The following is a 20350-nucleotide window of genomic DNA, read 5'->3' as shown; positions in this document are numbered from 1 at the left end:
TAAGGTGGACAGCCATCAATGAATACCAGATGTTGGCCACAGACCTGGACTGTGTACAGGCACAGGAGTTACACACACACACACACACACACACACACACACACACACACACACACACACACAATTTTCTTGATAACCTTTGCCTAGTATAGTCCACTCCTCTCTGAAATTATAATCATTCCTAACACAGACTAAAGCAAACTGTAATACATTTGCACGCCTCCTTTTAAACTGTTGCTATTACATTTTCAAACTCTTCAAGGAATGCTGTATTCATAAATTCTTCAGCCCTTGGGTCTAGCACACTACATAACACAACAGGGAATCAATATGATGAACAAGTCCACCTACTAAGCTTCGGCAGTACACCAAATACAGTGACAGGTCTCCTTCCTGATTATTCCAACTAATCATTGCAAGCCTACTAACCCGCTTTCAGATGAGGAGACAGACACGCAACTGAGATGAAGCAACCTGTTAGCTACTTAACAAGCCAAGCTGATGGACTTGGCTTGTAGCAAAAACAGTACTATCTAGGCAGCTAGATTCTCCCTAGCAATTGCTGTATACGACCAGCACGCCCATGCTTGGTCTAGCATATGTAATAAGAAAATAACTTACCTGCTGATATATTAACTAAAATATACCAAAACTAAAGAATAGTTGTACCTCTTCTTTACTCCCCTAGGCATCAATTTTTTCACCAAAAGTTAAGTTTCTAAGCAACCCACTCATAATAAAGAATATGTACAAAGTAAAAAAAAGACACAAAACTAGAAACTCTGAAAGAAGTTAAGATTCTGTATTTACATAGGCAAATGTACTCATATCCAACTGCTCTAGAGTTTGATGGGATATGGGGTTAGCACTGTAGCAAAAATAAAAGCATGAAAATAAATAGTACAAACTCAATCTCTTGCTAGCCAGGCAACCTTGGGTAAATAAACTTTGGAGCCGGGTTCTGACATGCAAAATGGAAATACCACCACCTGCTTTTCAAAAGATTATACGATACACAAATGTCACTTGGCCTGCTAAAATTTGGGAGAAAATGTCAATCATGCCAGGCGGTGGTGGTGCACGCCTTTAATCCCAGCACTCAGGAGGCAGAGCCAGGTGGATCTCCCTGAGTTTGAGGCAGGCCTGGTCTAGAGAGAGGGATCCAGGACAGGCACCAAAACTACAGAGAAACCCTGTCTCGACAAGAAGAAAAAAAAAAAGTCGATCATTTTGTTTCAAAGTAATACCTATCTGAGGATACCTTCTCTCCTAAACATTATACCACCACCAAATCTCAGCTGCATGTTACTTTATGAGTTCATCTTTTCATCATTTCTTCTAGTAGAGGTCTCTCCCGTAACTTAAAATATCTCTACCATAATCTAATATCCCTAAAGCATAAGGTCACTAAAACAGAGATGCTAGTTTCTATTTATGCATACTCTGAAAACAATAATGAACCCTGGTTTCAGCAACGGGTCAGACTCATTTGGAACCAGCATCTACCACTTATTCCAAATGCTTTACTTAAAGACTTAAGTAATAAAGAACAATTATACCTAGTTGCCTACCAGCAACTATTGGTATTTATTTATTTCCCAGGATGTCTTCCTATTCAACCAATTATTCTTGCTAAGTACTGTGTAGGAAGTGCCACTTACCTTCAATCTCAACCAAAGGTTCCTGAGTAAACTCCTGAAAGAATTTGTAGAAGAACTTACTGCAGGCAGCCAAAACAGCCTTGTGGGCCTTAAAATGGTGTCCTAAAGAAGGGGGGTTGGGTGGAGGGAGAAAAAGAAATCATACACTGGCACCAAAATCAAAGTTACTACTACAAAACGTATAACGGAGACCTTTCTTCATAACATAAAGACATACCACATATATTATTAGAGGAAAGCCAAATTACTGTCAGATATCTAGGGATTTTTTTTTTTCCGAGACAGGGTTTCTCTGTGTAGCTTTGGAGCCTGTCCTGGAACTACTCTGTAGACCAGGCTGGCACCGACAGAGATCCTCCTGCCTCTGCCTCCAGAGTGCTGGGATTAAAGGTGTGCGCCACCATTGCCCGGCGGGAATTTTTAATTTTAATTAGACACGAAGCTAAATTTTTAGCTTCAAAGACTTAAGCCAGTTTATAACGAATGTCTTCTAGCACTGTTCCATTCAATTAAGTAACAAGGTGTATTTAACCCTGCGGAAGCTGTTAAATATGGGCTAGAGAAATGGCTCTTCCAGAAGACCCAGGTTCAATCAATTCCCAGCACCCACGTGGCAGCTCACAACTGTTTGCAATTCCAGTTCCAAGAGAACTAACATACTCCTCTGAGCTCCTTGAACACCAGTCAAGCATGTGGGGTGTGTGTATATATACATATATATGATACACGCACGCACGCACCCACCTGTAGTCGCAACACTCATACACATAAGTTGCTAAATACGATAACAAGCCAACAGTTCATGCATCATTTAGAAAAAGGTATTATAAAAACAACAACAAAGTACAGGCCCAGTGGTGGTGGTACAGGCTTTTAATCCCAGCACTCTGGACGCAGGCAGAGGCTGATGGATCTCTGTGAGTTTGAAACCAATCTGGTCTACAGAGTGAGCCTCAGGACAGCCAGAGCTGTTACACAGAGAAAACTTGTCTTCTTGAAACACCCTCCACACCCCAAAAGTACAAAGCTAGATGTGTCTGGTATGGGAAATGTTTCAGTATGCCTAACCTATTTGTAGGCACAACACACCTACAAACTCATGTAATAAGGAACAGCTTGTCTTGAAAGCCCGTTTTCACTAAATAGAAAAAAATCTCAACCTGGATTTGCCTTTACAAGGAAGGCTGGTAAAGACCCCAATTTATTTTGGAGTCGCCCAAATGTGGGGTGGGTATGAGTGTAGTCAAGGTCTCTCTTCCATTCTCCTTCCCACACCATTTTGGAAAACTAGAATAAAAATTTCCCAAATAATTCCTGTGCTGGACAGGATCCTCAAAGCCGCTTGCTAAGAGGAAACTTATAAACAAAACGTTCAGACAGCCTCTCTGTCTTCCTACCAACATTTTCAGGTATTTTCTCGCCTCGAGGCCCTTATTTTAAGCTCGAGTGTGCAATGAGAAAACTTGAACAGGTTGCAAGAAGTTAAAATGCGATGCACATCAGACTAGATTAAAATTAAGGCTGTCCAATCAGCTTTCTGCAGCATGCTCTACGTGAGCAACACTGACAATCGCCCTCCCGGTTCCGATGCAAACCCTCCACAGACTTTTGGAAGAGAGCCCGGGAGAGGGTGGGTAAAAAAAAGAGAAAAAAGGCGGGCAGTGAGAGGGAACTAAAGCTCCAATTTTTCTCCTCTGCCCACGACCCCTACCCACCGTCGACAATCAGGGTGATGTCTGTAAACCGGTCCTGCTCCCGCTGTTCATTCAATCGGTCCAAGATCATTTTATGATGTTCAGGAAACTCCTGAAGGCATTCCATCGTTTCTTCAGCCTCCATGGCCGTCGGGGTGCTCTACAAAAGAGGAGCATGATAATGTACACCCATGAGCTCGGGCTGACACACACAAAAAAAACCCTACAGCAGAAAACAAAACAAAACAAAAAAAACCCAGGAACGGGGCGGGTTGGGGGGGGGGAGAAAAAGAGGGGGAGGGGGGAGGCCGAGAGCAAGGCTGGGGAAGAAGAAAGGCGAGCCGAGCGGCCGCCGCGCGTCGCGGGCCGGAGCCGCGGCCGCGGGACTCCCGAGCCTGACCTAATTGGAGTCTGGAGACGCGAGCTGGAGCGGGGTGGGCACGGTGCCGGAGGCTCCGGGCGCCCGGGAGCGCCAAGTCCGGCCCGGGGAGGGCACCGAACAGCCTCGGCGACCTCCCAACGGCCCGCCGAGACTTCCGCCCGGCCCGGGCTCCCGCAGCCCCAGCCCCGGTCCGGCCCGCGGCCCACAACGACTCCCCGGGTCGCCTCTCCCTCCGGCGCCCTCCCTCCTCTTTTCCCCCCCGCCCCGACCCGGCCGGCACTCACTCAGGGAAGGAGGAGCGGCCCGGGGCCTGCGCGTCACTTACGTCGACGTGCTGCGTCACCGCGCCCGACGCGGACGTACCGGGAGCTCCAATTCCCCCCACACCCCGCCCCCGCAACGCCCGGCCACGCCCCTGCCGCTCTGTCGGGAGGGAGGAGGAGGGAGGGAGGAAGGAAAGGGAGGCCCCCGGTGAGGATTCGGTGCAGCCGCGTGCCCGGGGCTCCGTGGGTTGCTCCGTGGGCTGCTGCGAGCGGCTTCTCCCGGGAGAACTGGGGAAAAATCAGGAGGGGAAAGCCTGGGGAGCCCCTCGAGCGCCGCGCTCCCGCAAGCCCGTCCGCGCTCCCCACCCCCCGCAAGGCTCGGGCGCTGCACTTCCGACCGCGAACTCGGAGAAAACTGGCTCCGGGGCCCGGGACGCTTATGTTCTGCGGCCCGGCCCCGCCCCGCCCCGGCCCGCCCCCTTCCCGGAGCCCGAGGTGGGCCCTTACCCCTTCCTTACCTAGCTGGCGCCGCGTCCGCGTGCCTCTCCTTCCACGCGCTCCCCTCCCGTGGCGCAGCTGGTCCGGTGCCCAGATCGCCCCTCGCCTTCCATCTTTCACTCCCGCAGCCCTGGGGCGCTCGCACCGCAGGGATCCTGCGGACGGACGGACGCACTCGCGCCCTGGGCTCGGCGGCCGCGGGCGCGAGCACGCTCGGGGGGCGGGGGGGGGCGCCCGGGATCCCGTACGGGGGAGCACGCGCCTGCAGACTCAGGGACCGGCCGGGGTGGTCCACTCCCGAGAGATCCCGGTCGTGGTTCCTCCAGCACAGCTCTCCCGCACCCGGCCTCCTCGATCGACCCTAAAGAGGCTGGAGACTGCCAGTCGGCCGCACGTGGCAGGCTCCTTCATTCATTCATCCAAAGAAAGGCGCGGTGGAGGCTAATGCTATATAATTGGTGAGGTGTGTAGTGATCGTTAACTCTCTCAAGAGTTGGGAGGATAAGGATTAATGGAAAGTCAGGTGGCTGTGTGCGAGAGTGGATGTAATCACGTCAACAGCTATCTTGATGCCGTGGTAGTCGTAGTTTAAGATAAACTGGAAGAAGAAAAAAAAACCGCAGGGGTGGATGAGGCACACGTGCCTCCAACATGCTGACTCTGAACAGCAGTGGACTGATCGCTCAGTATTACACACAAGGTGATATGCAGAGTCCAGAAAAGCCAACAAAGCATACATGAAGGTCCAGCCGGAAGAGAGAATGGAGATGAGAGGAATAATTATGAGGGGACAATTAAATGGACATGATGATACGAAAGAAGAGTTTTGCTATATGAGCCCCTTTGGGAGAAAGAACTAGCCTTAGAGATTTGCAAGCTGTCAGCACACAGTAAGCATGAAAGACGGAAGTAAATGGGATAATTTATGAATCAGCAAGAGTGACAGATTGGCGCTTTGTAGGTTGAACTGGTCCACGGCTGTGTTTTTAATACTAGGATTGTTATTGTTCTCACTTTAATTTTTTTTTAGATTTATGTTTATGGTTGTTTTGCCTTTATATACATATGTGCACCACGTGTGTGCCTGCCTCTTGCCCAGAGGTTAGAAGGCATGAGATCTAGAACTGGAGTTACAAATGCTTATGAACTACCACGTGGGTGCTAGGAATGGAAATGTAAGAGCAACAAGTACTCTTAACCTCTGAGCCATCTCTCCAGCCCCTTATTCACACTATTTCTCAGAACAAGAAATTACATATAAAAATTGGCTTTGAGGAAACTCCAGTATATAAGTCTGCTTCCGTGTGTATTTGAGTTGGTTAAATGGAAAACACTTGTTTATTTTTAGGATTTGAGCTCTCCAATTCACCCAACACTTTTTTAATTTTTTTTTTTTTTTTTTTTTTTTTTTTTTTTTTTTTTTTTTGTGGTTTTTCGAGACAGGGTTTCTCTGTTTAGCTTTGTGCCTTTCCTGGATCTCGCTCTGTAGCCCAGGCTGGCCTGGAACTCACAAGAGATCCGCCTGGCTCTGCCTCCCAAGTGCTGGGATTAAAGGCGTGCGCCACCACCGCCCAGTCTCAACACAACACTTTTTTAATATCTTAGACTCAACTCATAACATTCATTTTTGTTGGGTTTGTTTGTTTTTTTGAGAAAGGATCTCACCATGTAGCCCTGACTGGCTTGGAATTTGATATGTAGACCGTGATGGCCTCAAACTCACAGATATACTTGCCTCTGCCTCCCTAGTGCTGGAATCAAAGACATGCACCATCATGTCTGGTCAGAGCATTCATTTTTGGATGCTTGCCTAGTCCAAAGTTTGAAGCTCCTGTGCTTAAAGCATCCAAGCGGAAGCAACAGTGTTTATCCATGGAGAAGTACCGGTTTATACACTTGAGTAGAAAAAAACCCGAAAGGTTTGAGAAATGCAGCTTAGAGAAAGGTGGAAAACCATGTAAGAATGTTATCAAAAGCCGGGTGGCAGCTGAGGCAGCGGCGACGACAGCAGCACACGCCTTTAATCCCAGCACTCGGGAGGCAGAGGCAGGCGGATCTCTGTGAGTTCAAGGCCAGCCTGGGCTACCAAGTGAGTTCCAGGAAAGGCGCAAAGCTACACAGAGAAACCCTGTCTCAAACCCCCCCCCCCAAAAAGAAGAGCTTCTGTAAACCCGGGGGTGGGGAGTGGGGTGGGGGGGTGCTGCTTGAGATGGCTCAATCCCACATAAATGCCAAGTAGCTGTAGTGTCCCTTCTATGATTCCAGACTTAAAAGGCAGAGATGGGATTCTCAGAGTGAGCTGGCTAAGCAAGACTAACCTGGGTTTGATTAAGAGACCTTGTCTCAATGAATAAGGTGGAAGGGAGATGGTGTATGATTCCTGACATGAACAGGTATGCCCCCACACATGCAAATAAAAATACAACAGGGACAGGGGAAACAGGTCAGCTGTGCCAAGTGGCCAGCCTAGACGAGGGGAATGGTTTGAGATATGCGCTCGATATGGCTTGGGCATCTTTGTAAAAGACCTTAGTAATAGCAGATTCAGTGGAGTTATTAGTGGAGAGAGGGTCTAAGATATCTGTATCCAAGTGGATGAAGTAATAATTAGTAATATTTTAGTAATTGTAAGGAGCTAGGTGTAGTAAGTCGCACATCCCAGCACTTGGGAGGCAGAAGCAGGCAGATCTCTGAGTTCAGGGTCAGCCTGGTCTGCAAAGCAAGTTCCCAGAGAGCCAGAGAGGGCTACATAGAGAAACGCTGTCTTGAAAAACCAAAAATAGGGGCTGGTGAGATGGCTCAGCGGTTAGGAGCACTGGCTGCTCTTTCAGAGGGCCCAGGTTCAATTCCCAGGACCTACATGGCAGTTCACAACTGTCTATAACTCCTGTTCCAGGGGATTCAAACACTCTCACACAGACATACATGCAGGGAAAATACCAATGTACATAAAATACAAATTAACAAAAAAAAAATAAATTAAACAAATCTTTTTTTTCCTTCTTTTTTTCTTTTTCTTTTCTTTTCTTTTTTTTTTCTTTTTGGAGACAGGGTTTCTCTGTGTAGCTTTGCGCCTTTCCTGGAACTCAGTTGGTAGCCCAAGCTGGTCTCGAACTCACAGAGATCCGCCTGACTCTGCCTCCCGAGTGCTGGGATTAAAGGCGTGAGCCACCACCGCCCAGCAATTAAATAAATCTTAAAAACATTACGGATTCTGTGAAACAGCATCATGGCTGTGACTTCACTGGGTTTTTGTCACCTCTCACTGGCTTTAGTCAAGGTGTCAACTAGGGCTGTCCTTACCTATTAACGTTCATTGCCACTATGTTTCTACGTGGTAGAAACAATATACTTAAGGGAGGTGAGGTTTATTTTGGCTTACAAGTTTGGGGGAATGGGACAGCTAGGACTTTCCAAAGCTGCAGGAACATGAGGCTTCTGGTCACATCATAACAGCAGACAGGGAACAGAGGGCTTGTTCTGGAAGCTGTTCAGGCTATCATCCTCCAAGGCCAGCTCCCTGTGACCTGCCTACAAAAGCATGCCACACCCCAAAGTGTGCAGTTTCCCCAAACAGTATCACCCAAGGAGCAGGCGTTCAAATTATAAGCTCACCTGAGACAGGTCCAAGGTCACACAAGAGCTGCTTTACAGAATTCACTTCTCCCTATACTCTTAGACAAAGTTTTTTAAAGGCTTCCCTCCATCTCAGGCTCTTTGCAAGACATGACGGCTAGATCCCAGCAGAGGAAAAAAAAAAAAAATTAAGACAGCACAAAAGAAAAAGATATGTCAGAATCTTATTTTTTTTTTTCCCCTCTGAGACAGGGTTTCTCTGTGTAGCTTTGGAGCCTGTTCTGGAACTCACTTTGTAGACCAAGTTGGCCTTGAACTCACAGAGATCCCCCTGGCTCTACCTCCTGAGTGCTGGGATTAAAGGTATGCACTACCACAGACTGGCTCAAAATCTATTTTTTTTAAAAGATTTATTTATTTATTATGTATACAGTATTCTGCCTGCATGTGTCCCTGCAGGCCAGAAGAGGACACCAGATCTCATTGCAAGTGGTTGTGAGCCACCATGTAGTTTCTGAGAATTGAACTCAGGTCCTCTGGAAGAGCAGTTGGTGCTCTTAACCACTGAGCCATCTCTCTAGCCCTCAAAATCTATTCTTAAAAGCTGTTTTAGAAGTCCCCTCGCTACATAATAATCAAAACACTAAACACACAGAACAAAGAAAAAATATTAAGAGCCACAAAGGAAAAAGACCAAGTAACATATAAAGGCAAACCCATCAGAATAACAGAATAACACCAGACTACTCAATAGAGACTATGAAAGCATGGACAAATCTCATGCAGACACTAAGAGACCACGGATGCCAACCCAGACTATTATACCCAGCAAAACTCTCAATCACCATAGGCGGAGTAAACAAAATATTCTAGGATAAAACCAGATTTAATCAATACTTGTCCACAAACCCAGCCCTACAGAAAGCACTAGAAGGGAAAATCCAACCCAAAGAAGCTAAACACATCCATGAAAAATCAAGCAATAGATAATCCTACACCAACATACACCACAGAAGGACAACACAACACAACCACAAAAAATAACAGGAATTAACAATCACTGGTCATAAATATCCATCAATATCAATGGTCTCAACTCACCTATAAAAAGACACAGGCTAACAGAATGGATAAGAAAACAGGACCCATCCATCTGCTGCATACAAGAAACACACCTTAACTTCAAAGACAGACACTACCTCCGAGTAAAGGGCTGGGAAAAGGCTTTCCTAGCAAATGGACCTAAGAAACAAGCTGGTGTAGCTATCCTAATATCTAATAAAATAGACTTCAAACTAAAATCAATCAAAAGAGATCAGGATAGACATTACATATTTATCACGGGAAAAATCCACCAAGATGGCCGGGTGGTGGTGGCGCACACCTTTAATCCCAGCACTCGGGAGGCAGAGCCAGGCGGATCTCTGTGAGTTCGAGGCCAGCCTGGGCTACCAAGTGAGTCCCAGGAAAGGCGCAAAGCTACACAGAGAAACCCTGTCTCGAAAAATAAAAAAAAAAAAAATCCACCAAGATGAAGTCTCGATTCTAAACATTTATGCTCCAAATACAAAAGCACCCACATTCATAAAAGAAACACTACTAAAGTTGAAAACACACATCAAACCCCACACATTAGTAGTGGGAGATTTTAACATACCACTCTCACCAAAAGATAAATCTACCAGACTGAAACTTAACAAAGAAATAAAGGACCTAACAGATGTTATGACTCAAATGGACCTCATAGATATCTACAGAATATTCCATCCTAACACAAAAGAATATACCTTCTTCTCAGCACCCCATGGAACCTTCTCAAAAATTGACCACATGCTTGGACACAAAACAAATCTCAACAGATACAAAAAAAAAATTGGAATAACCTCCTGTATCTTATCAGACCACCATGCCTTAAAGTTAGACCTCAACAACAACAAAAATTATAGAAAACCCACAAATTCATGGAAACTGAATAATGCCCACCTGAAACATCAATGGGTCAAGGAAGAAATAAAGAAAGAAATTAAAGATTTCCTAGAATTCAATGAAAATGAAAGTACAACATACCCAAACTTATGGGACACTATGAAGGCAGTGCTAAGAGGAAAATTCATAGCTCTAAATGCACACATAAAGAAAAGGGAACAATCCCATACCAATGAATTAACAGCACAACTGAAAGCTCTAGAACAAAAAGAAACAAACTCACTCAGGAGAAATAGACGCCAGGAAATAATCAAATTGAGGGCTGAAATCAACGAAATAGAAAACAAGAGAACAATACAAAAAATCAATAAAACAAAGAGTTGGTTCTTTGAAAAAATCAACAAGATAGACAAACCCCTAGCCAAATTAACCAAAAGGCAAAGAGAGAGCACCCAAATTCACAAAATCAGAAATGAAAAGGGAGACATAACAACAGACAATGAGGAAATCCAGAGAATCATCAGATCATACTTCAAAAACCTGTACTCCACAAAAATGGAAAACCAGGAAGAAATGGACAATTTTCTGGATAAATACCACATACCAAAATTAAATCAAGACCAGATAAACCATTTAAATAGACCAATGACCCCTAAAGAAATAGAAACAGTCATCAAAAGTCTCCCAACCAAAAAAAGCCCAGGACCAGATGGTTTCAGTGCTGAATGCTACCAGACTTTCAAAGAAGAACTAATACCAATACTCTTCAAAGTGTTCCATACAATAGAAACAGAAGGAACACTACCAAACTCTTTTTATGAGGCTACAATTACCCTGATACCCAAACCACACAAAGATGCAACAAAGAAAGAGAACTACAGACCAATCTCCCTCATGAACATTGATGCAAAAATACTCAACAAAATATTGGCAAACCGAATCCAAGAGTACATCAAAACAATCATCCATTACGACCAAGTAGGATTCATCCCAGGGATGCAAGGATGGTTCAACATACGAAAATCAGTCAATGTAATATACCATATAAACAAACTGAAAGAAAAAAACCGCATGATCATCTCCTTAGATGCTGAAAAAGCCTTTGACAAAATTCAACACCCCTTCATGATAAAGGTCTTAGAAAGATCAGGAATACAAGGAACATTTCTAAACATAATAAAAGCAATTTATAGCAAGCCAACAGCAAACATCAAATTAAATGGAGAGAAACTCAAAGCGATACCACTAAATTCAGGAACAAGACAAGGCTGTCCACTCTCCCCATATTTATTCAATATAGTACTAGACGTTCTAGCTAGAGCAATAAGACAACAAAAGGAGATCAAAGGGATACAAATTGGCAAGGAAGAAGTCAAACTTTCACTATTTGCAGATGATATGATAGTATACATAAGTGACCCCAAAAACTCTACCAGGGAACTCCTATAGCTGATAAACTCCTTCAGTAAAGTGGCAGGATACAAGATCAACTCAAAAAAATCAGTAGCCCTCCTATACACAAATGATAAAAGGGCTGAGAAAGAAGTCAGAGAAACATCACCCTTTACAATAGGCACAAATAATATAAAATACCTTGGGATAACACTAACTAAACAAGTGAAGGACCTTTTTGATAAGAACTTTAAATCTCTAAAGAAAGAAATTGAAGAAGATATCAGAAAATGGAAGGATCTCCCATGCTCATGGATAGGTAGGATTAACATAGTAAAAATGGCAATCTTACCAAAAACAATCTACAGATTCAATGCAATCCCCATCAAAATCCCAACACAATTCTTCACAGACTTGGAAAGAAAAATACTCAACTTTATATGGAAAAACAAAAGACCCAGGATAGCTAAAAGAATCCTATATGATAAAGCAACCCTTGGAGGCATCACCATCCCTGACCTCAAACTCTACTATAGAACTATAGTAATAAAAACAGCTTGGTACTGGTATAAAAACCAACATATGGACCAATGGAATCGAATTGAAGACCCTGACATTAATCCATGCACATATGAACACCTGGTTTTTGACAAAGGAGCCAAAACTATACAATGGAACAAAGAAAGTATCTTCAACAAATGGTGCTGGCATAACTGGATGTCAATATGTAAAAGATTACAAATAGATCCATATCTGTCACCATGCACAAAACTCAAGTCCAAGTGGATCAAAGACCTAAACATAAATCCAGTTACACTAAACTTAATAGAAAAGAAAATAGGAAGCACTCTTGAACGCATTGGCACCGGAGACCATTTCCTAAATAAAACACTGACAGCACAGACCCTGAGCACAACCATTAATAAATGGGACCTCTCGAAACTGAGAAGCTTTTGCAGGGCAAAAGACACAGTCAATAAGACAAAAAGACAGCCAACAGGTTGGGAAAAGATCTTCACCAACCCCACATCTGACAGAGGATTGATCTCCACAATATATAAAGAACTCAAGAAACTAGACATCAAAGCACTGAACAGTCCAATTAAAAAATGGGCTAAAGAGCTAAGCAGAGAATTCACAAAACAAGAACTACAAATGGCTGAAAGACATTTAAAGAAATGCTCAACATCCTTAATCATCAGAGAAATGCAAATCAAAACGACTCTGAGATACCACCTTACACCTGTCAGAATGGCTACGATCAAAAACACCAATGACAACCAATGTTGGAGAGGATGTGGAGCAAAGGGAACACTCCTCCACTGTTGGTGGGAATGTAAACTTGTACAACCACTGTGGAAATCAGTATGGCGGTTTCTCAGAAAATTAGGAATCGAACTACCTCAAGACCCAGCCATCCCACTCTTGGGCATATACCCAAGGAATGCTGATTCATACCATAAAGATACATGCTCAGCTATGTTCATAGCAGCACTATTTGTAATAGCCAGAACCTGGAAACAACCTAGATGCCCATCAACGGAAGAATGGATGAAAAAAATGTGGTACATATACACAATGGAGTACTACTCAGCAGAGAAAAACAATGAAAGCATGAAATTTGCAGGCAAATGGATGGAACTAGAAAAAATCATCCTGAGTGAGGTAACCCAAACCCAGAAAGACAGTCATGGTATGGACTCACTCATAGGTGGATTCTAGATATAAAATAAAGAACAATCAGACCACAGCCCATAGAACCATAGAGGCTATATATATAGCATGGAGGTCCCTAGGATGACTGTGGCTTATAATAAATTTCAGTTTTACTCAATTATTGAAAAAAATAGCCAAATGAATGGAAACACATGAACTATGAACCAAAGGTTGAGGGGCCCCCAGCTGGATCAGGTCCTCTGAATAGGTGAGACAGCTGATTGGCTTGATCAGTTTGGGAGGCAACTAGGCAGTGGGACCAAGTCCTGTGCTCATTGCATGAGTTGGCTGTTTGAAACCTGGAGCTTATGCAGGGACACTTGGCTCAGTCTGGGAGGAAGGGACTGGACCTGCCTGGACTGAGTCTACCAGGTTGATCGCAGTCCTCGGGGGAGGACTTGTCCTGGAGGAGGTGGGAATGGGGGGTAGGCTGGGGGGAAGGGGAGGGGGTGGGAGGGGGGAGAATAGGGGAACCCATGGCTGATATGTAGAACTGAATGGTATTGTAAAATAAAATATATATATAAAAGCTGTTTTAGTGAGCTATCAGCTACTGTCAAGAAATGCCTGAGACACAGAGTTCCACCTGTCTCTGCTTCCCAAGCGCTAAAGGCATGTGCCACTATACCCAGCACAACTTTTAAAACATTTAAAATAAAAAAAGAAAGAAAGAAAGAAAGAAAAAGAAATGCCTAAGAGAATGAGCTTAAGAGAAAGGCTTATGCTTGCTGACAGCTGTGGAAGCTCCCGTTCATGGTTAGCCCAGCTGCTTTCAGTCCTGAAGTGAGGCAGTGTTTCACTGTGGGGTGGGTTACTGCTTCTCGCCTCGTGGAAGTTGGTCTTTAATGCTGAAAATGTCAAGTTAGTGGGGTAGCTGATAATTTCTTGAGAGGTATAGAAGAGGATAGGACAGGTACCGTAGAGAATGATTGCAGACCTGAGTGAATGTATGTTGTTTGACGTGAGCTGCCGTGTCCAGAACCAAGGCCTCAGGCTCATGGGAAATTCACAGAGCCTTCCCCATATGGGTCAAGTTTAGAACTGGCAAAGCCTTCCTCCGGTCCAAGTGTCAATGTTGACAGTATGTGCAAGTATGAGTATTTCTGAATGATTGACCAGTGGGAACAAATTAGCAACTGCGGCTTCCTCCTCCCTGATGTCTACAGCCTGAGCGCGCTCACTGTTGTGTGGTGAAACTTTTTGAGGGAAGACACAATACGCACATCTGCTCACCCCAGACAGGGACCCCATGAAAAATCGGAAGTACAGACACAGGCAAAGTCCAACTTGGTGAACCAGTGAGCTTTATTGGGCTGACTTACAGGAGCAGAAATGACTCAAAGACAGCTACATCACCAAGGCCCACCCCAGCATGGGTGACAGCTCTTGAAAGCTGGGAACCTGGAGCACACCGCACATTAGCAACTTAATGGGTTGTGTCCTTTCCAGGTGTCTGCACCTCTTCCAGGCAGCTGGTCTGGTCTGCTCTGAGCATCCTCTTTTGCAGCTTGGGCTTGTTTCCTCAGAGGGTGCCTCTCAGCTTTTATTATTTACTCTGGTGTATCTGGTCTGTTTCAGGGATGCTGTATGGAATGATTTACCTTTCTGCTCAAGGAGCATCCCTGCAGGATGAACTGTTTCAATCTTGAAGAAAACCACAAGGCTGGCTAACCTTTCCCCCTGGATTGTCCATAATAAACAGGCTTAGGATTGCTTGGTAGTTGGTACCACTCCATCAGAGGATGCACAGCCCACCTCACCCCATCCTTTTGGTGTGAATGTATGTCCTTTGTTCATCCCTTGTGATCCTATGGATGAACTCCCCCCTCCCCCAAGACAGGGTTTCTCTGTAGTGTCGTTTTGGGGCCTCTCCTGGATCTCAGCTCTGTAGACCAGGCTGGCCTTGAACTCACAGAGATCTGCCTGGCTCTGCCTCCCTCCCGAGTACTGGGACTTGAACTTCTTATTCCCCTACCTCCACCTTCCAAGTGACTTTGAAAAAGGCATGCATTATAACTGGTTTTAAGAGGCACTGGCCATTGAACTTGGCCGCATGCATTGCAGGCAAATACTTTAGTCCTTGATTTAAAACATTTAAATGACTTGGTACTTTTGCTGTCTTTCCTTACAACAGAAAGTCCTAGGGACATTCTAAGTCCCTTTACTCTCCTCCTGTCCAGGTCTTTCACTTTTAAATCTCAATGTTGTAAATATTGTTTTGTTGTTGCACGTAGATAGTATCCATTCAAATTTCTTTTCAGATTCAGTTTGTGCATAATGTACCATTTTACTTTCACTCAGTCTCAATCTGTATTGCAAATTTGTATCACTTTCCTCCTGTTGAGGAACCAAAGCCCCTCTATTTTTTTAAGCATCTCCATTTTGTAACCGGCCTCATGGCAAAAAGGTTAGGTTTCAGGTTCTTGGAACTTACACAATTCCAGGAATCAGAAAGTACATAGTTAGGACAGCCATCTGGTAGCAACTGATTAACCACAGGATGTCCCAACCCTCAGAGCAGCCAATGAGAAAGCTTGACAAACAACCGGCCAAGATAAAAAAGTGGAGTTCTGGAAAGCCCCTAAGAAAGAGCCAATCAGAAATGTACCCATACTGATATTCTTTTCTGTTGTAACCTTGTGGTTTTTTGCCTTTAAAAACTGTGCATGAGCTGGGTAGTAGTGGCACATACCTTTAATCCCAGCACTGGGGAGGCAGAGCCGGGTGGATATCTGTGAGTGGAGGCCATCCTGGTCTACAAAGTGAGACCCAGGACAGGCACCAGAACTAAACAGAGAAACCCTGTCTCGAAAAACCAAAAAAAAAACAAAAACAAAAAAAAAAAAACCCAACAACAAAAAAAACTTTGCATGCTCAGGGAGGGGCACCTTCTCTAGCCTCCACTGCATTGGTGTGCTTGACAAGATCCTTGCTGCAGCTTGAATGGCATCTAATAAACCTTGCTTTTGCATTTCAGTAAGTCTGTGTCTCTGATAGTCTCTCTGGCTGGTCTCGCGACTTAGGCACGACATTTGGGGGCTTGTTCGGGATCCCCTGAGGACATCCCCCCCAGACCCTGGACCCCGAAGATTTACACCAACCAATTGGATGAGTCTGACCGATTGTCCGTAATTTCTGTTATTCGTTTTCTTTTGATTTCTGGTTGCCATCAGCTGCTGTCTGGTTCCTGTTTTTGAGGCATTTCGCCTTGGCGGATGCACTAAGAGGTGAACCTGGAGGAGTCAGGAGATGTCTCTTCTCCTTGTCTGGATAGGGGTTTAGATTTTTGAGACCCTTTCATCAGGGACCTAAGAGGGCCCCCTCTGTAAGTCTGATTCTGAAAACTCTGGGGACTGGGAGACTCTGTTAGACAGTCCTCGTCCTGTTCGTAAGGCCTTTGGCATAATCAAAGCCCCTTCTCAGGACACTTGACTGCCTGGACCATCTGATAGCCTCGGAATTCTGTTAAGGGCCTTTGTTCCTCCCCTCTGTCTGACTGTCTTGTTTGTCAGTGTGATTTGTTATATTTCTGTTCGACTTTTGACTGGTGACCTACGAGGACAGACTATGGGGGCTACTCCCTCATCCCCCTGGACCTTACCTTAGCACATTGGAAAGATGTAAAAGAAATTGCTCATAATAACAGTGTACATGTTAAGAAAAGTAAATGGACTATTTTTTGCTCCTTAGAATGGTCCACCTTCTGGGGCATATGTGTAATCTATGGACATAATGGGACATGTGTGTAATCTATGGGCATGATGGGACATGTGTGTAATCTATGGGCATGATGGGGCATATGTGTAATCTAAGGGCATGATGGGGCATATGTGTAATCTATGGGCATGATGGGACATATGTGTAATCTAAGGGCATGATGGGGCATATGTGTAATCTATGGGCATGATGGGACATGTGTGTAATCTATGGGCATGATGGGCATATGTGTAATCTATGGGCATGATGGGACATGTGTAATCTATGGGCATGATGGGACATATGTGTAATCTGTGGGCATGATGGGACATATGTGTAATCTATGGGCATGATGGGACATGTGTAATCTATGGGCATGATGGGACATGTGTAATCTATGGGCATGATGGGGCATATGTGTAATCCCAGCACCTGAGCGGTAGAGGCAGAAGGAGGGGAAGTTTAAGGCTAGCCTCAGCTACATGGAAAGGAGGGAAAGGAAGCACCAGCACACACCTTCGCATTGAAGGATGTCCCCTGCACACAGCAATAAGCACAGGCCTGTAGTCACTTGGTGTCCAGGTTCTATTGGATCTACCCTGTCCAATTTGTCTTCCTGGGCTTCTTCACTGGGAACAAAGTCTCTGGTGGCAGAACCCAGGCCTCTATAACAGCTGCATCCTGAGCTCCTGGATCCACACTGGCCTACGTGGATGCCAGAGAAGTTCCTGTGGGAGAATACATGGGGCTACGCTACACAAGCCAGGCTGAGTAAAGGAGTTCATCTGATCATGTGGTAAGTGATTCTCACCCCCAACCAGGAAGTCTGACTTGGATCCACCCAACATCTCTGCTCCTCTTTGGAGCTGATGAGAATATGCCTTGACTCCAGGGGGCTGAATGAGTCACCTCTATCTACCACACAAACACCGTGGCTCTCCCCAGCCTTTATTTCTTGCGACAGCCTCTTAACCAGTCCATGTGCATGTGTTCATGGTACCTGTCAAAGTCATCAATGTTGCCCTTCCCATCACTGTTGTAGAATATTATTTTAAGGTGTGTTACTTTTGTTTATGCATTGGAACATTCATTTAATGATACAACGATGTGTTTGATTAAATGCAATTCATCTGTGGTCAGAAGGCTGAGTCAGCAACTAGCTGACAGGAAGTGTTAGGGAGGAGCCAGGTGGAGAAGGGTTTGGGGGGGGGGGTTGTGCAAGGAGGAGGGGGGCGGGGGTTGGGAGGACATGAGCAAGGAGAGGAGGTGAGCTACTTGTTATTCAGCCTCTCTGAGGAGCAGAATTCCACCTCAAAAAAAATGGCCCACCTTTAATGTTGAATGGCCACAGGAGGGGACTTTTGATTCCAGTATTATTCATACTGTGGAATAATGCTTTTGTACACTGGTTTAATAAAATGCTGATTGGCCAGTAGCCAGGCAGGAAGTATAGGCGGGATAAGCGGACAAGGAGAAGGCTGGGTGAGGAGACGCCAGCCTGCTATCAAGGGAGCAGCATGTATTAGCATATAAGTAAAGCCCCAGAACACATGGCGACATATAGATTAACAGAAATGGGCTAAGTTTAAGTGTAAGGGCTAGTCAGTGGTAGGCCTGAGCTAATGGCCAAGCAGCATTTTATTAAACCAGTGTACAAAAGCATTATCCCACAGCAGATTTCTGTGAGTTTGAGGCCAGCTTGGTCTATATAGTGGGTTCCAGATCATCCAGGGATCCCAAGAAGCTGCCTTAAACTTTTACTTGTTTTTTTTTTTTTGGAAACTTATTATTAAAAAAAAAAAAAGTCTATGATATTCGCCTCAAACATGTCTTCCAAACAATGCCTTTAGATGAGATGGATGAGACCCTTACCTGATTTGCTAAAAATCTAGAATTCTAGATAAGTAATATTCTAGTGCGGTGTTTTTTCTTTTTTAAAGATTTATTGTACTTGCCTCCTTAGTGCAATAGGAAGTGTGTCAGTCTCATGAAGATTTAGTGTGTGTGTGTGTGTGTGTGTGTGTGTGTGTGTGTGTTTATGTGTGTGTCTGTCTGTCTGTCTGTCTGTCCGTCCATCCACGAAAGCCAGAAGAGGGCAGCTGGAGTTATATGTAAGTAGTTATGAGCCTCCTGACCTGGGAACTGAAGTTGAATCATCTGGAAGAGGAGCAAGCACTCTTAACCACTGAGCCGTCTCTCTAGCCCCTCTTGAATTGCTTTTAAAAAGCAAAATTAATGTAAAAACTCCCACTTGCGGAAAGCTATAGATGCTTCCCCACAGTGAGAAGGACAGCTGAAAACCCCAAATGTTATATAAAAGACAAACAAAGACTGGCGGGTGGGAGGAAAAAGAAAAAAGTCCCGGGACCCTCGGAACCTGGGAGCAGGTTTCCTTCTTGTTTGCTTCACATATCCAGACTTCGAACCAATGAAGCCAGAAATGCCAGTGGGCATAGCCGAAAAAAAGCAAAACAAAGAAAACTAATAAAAGTCTGCCCTCTCTGACCAAGAGAACAGGAAAGGAGGATTGGAAACTTTTAGAAAAACACCATACTGCTCAAGCCAAGCATCACAGAAAAATAAAATAAGCAAAGCCTTGGCTCCGTCCCTGCCTGAGTGCAAAGCAAAGTTTCTCTCTTCTCCGGCTGTGACGAGGCCAAAACTCCTAGCTGTCTTCTGGAGTGGTGTCATCAACAGCCAAGTAGAACCCTCTTCTCTGGGAGTGACAGAAGCCCAGTGGAGAGTCAGGACTGAACAAGAATGAGAACATCTTTCCTGTGGGTTCAAGGCAGACCACCTGAATGCCCAGAGCACCTACTATTGTCCAGTATTTATGAAAGCCCCCTCACTGGGTATCCAAGGAGACTTAAGAGGGGAACATGGGCTTCTACATCCATCTAACAGTAATGAGGTAGGGTTCTGCCCTTTCTGCAAAAGCCATGTCCTAAAAAGCATGTTAAGTGAAGTTTTATAACAAGAAGCAGAAGTATGGGATGGAAAATGGCTCAACAATTAAGAGCACTCATTTTTGCAGAGGACCTGGGATCAATTCCCAGCCCTCACATGGGGCAGCTCACAACCATCTATAACTAGTTCCAGGAAATCCAGTGCTGCCTTAGGACTTCTGTGGGCACCAGACATGCATGTGATGAACATACATACAAGAAGGTAAAATACTTACATAAAAAAGTAAAATAAGTCTTTTTAAAAATCTAAAAACAAGCAGGGCAGTGGTGGTGCACGCCTTTAATCCCAGCACTCAGGAGGCAGAGGCAGGCAGATCTCTGTGACTTCGAGGCCAGCCTGGGCTACCAAGTGAGATCCAGGACAGGCTCCAAAGCTACACAGAGAAACCCTGTCTCGAAAAACCAAAAATAAATAAATAAATAAATAAATAAACAAACAAACAAGCCAGGCAATGGTGGTAAGTGCATTTAATCCAAGCTCTGGGGAGGGAGAGGCAGGTGGATCTCTGTGTACACAGAAAAACCCTGTCTCAAAAAAGCAAACAAAATTAAAACAAGTTCTCAAACTAATTGTGAAAGA

At 44.7% G+C, this 20350-nt stretch overlaps 1 protein-coding gene across 7 annotated transcripts in view; it reads right to left on the bottom strand.

Annotated features, from left to right (window-relative positions):
• The window catches only part of Znf131 (zinc finger protein 131), a 35234-nt gene extending 30551 nt beyond the window's left edge, over positions 1-4683 (bottom strand). For 2 of the 7 annotated variants that reach the window (XM_042261508.2, XM_042261511.2), the window contains exons 1-3: positions 3756-3999; positions 3377-3515; positions 1662-1763 (exon numbers count right to left, since the gene is read on the bottom strand). In XM_042261508.2, coding sequence (XP_042117442.2) covers positions 1662-1763; positions 3377-3500 — 226 coding nt within the window. In that variant the 5' untranslated portion in view covers positions 3501-3515; positions 3756-3999. Of the gene's footprint in view, positions 1-1661; positions 1764-3376; positions 3516-3755; positions 4000-4021; positions 4319-4518 lie in introns of those variants that run through there. The other 5 variants (XM_042261507.2, XM_076551854.1, XM_016008090.3 and 2 more) reach the window with 5 other exon arrangements.
• Between the last annotated feature and the right edge of the window lie 15667 nt (positions 4684-20350).

This window comes from Peromyscus maniculatus, chromosome 15 (genome assembly GCF_049852395.1).
Source record: "Peromyscus maniculatus bairdii isolate BWxNUB_F1_BW_parent chromosome 15, HU_Pman_BW_mat_3.1, whole genome shotgun sequence".
Classification (NCBI taxonomy): Eukaryota; Metazoa; Chordata; class Mammalia; order Rodentia; family Cricetidae; genus Peromyscus; species Peromyscus maniculatus.
This window is presented reverse-complemented; position numbering and strand designations above follow the sequence as displayed.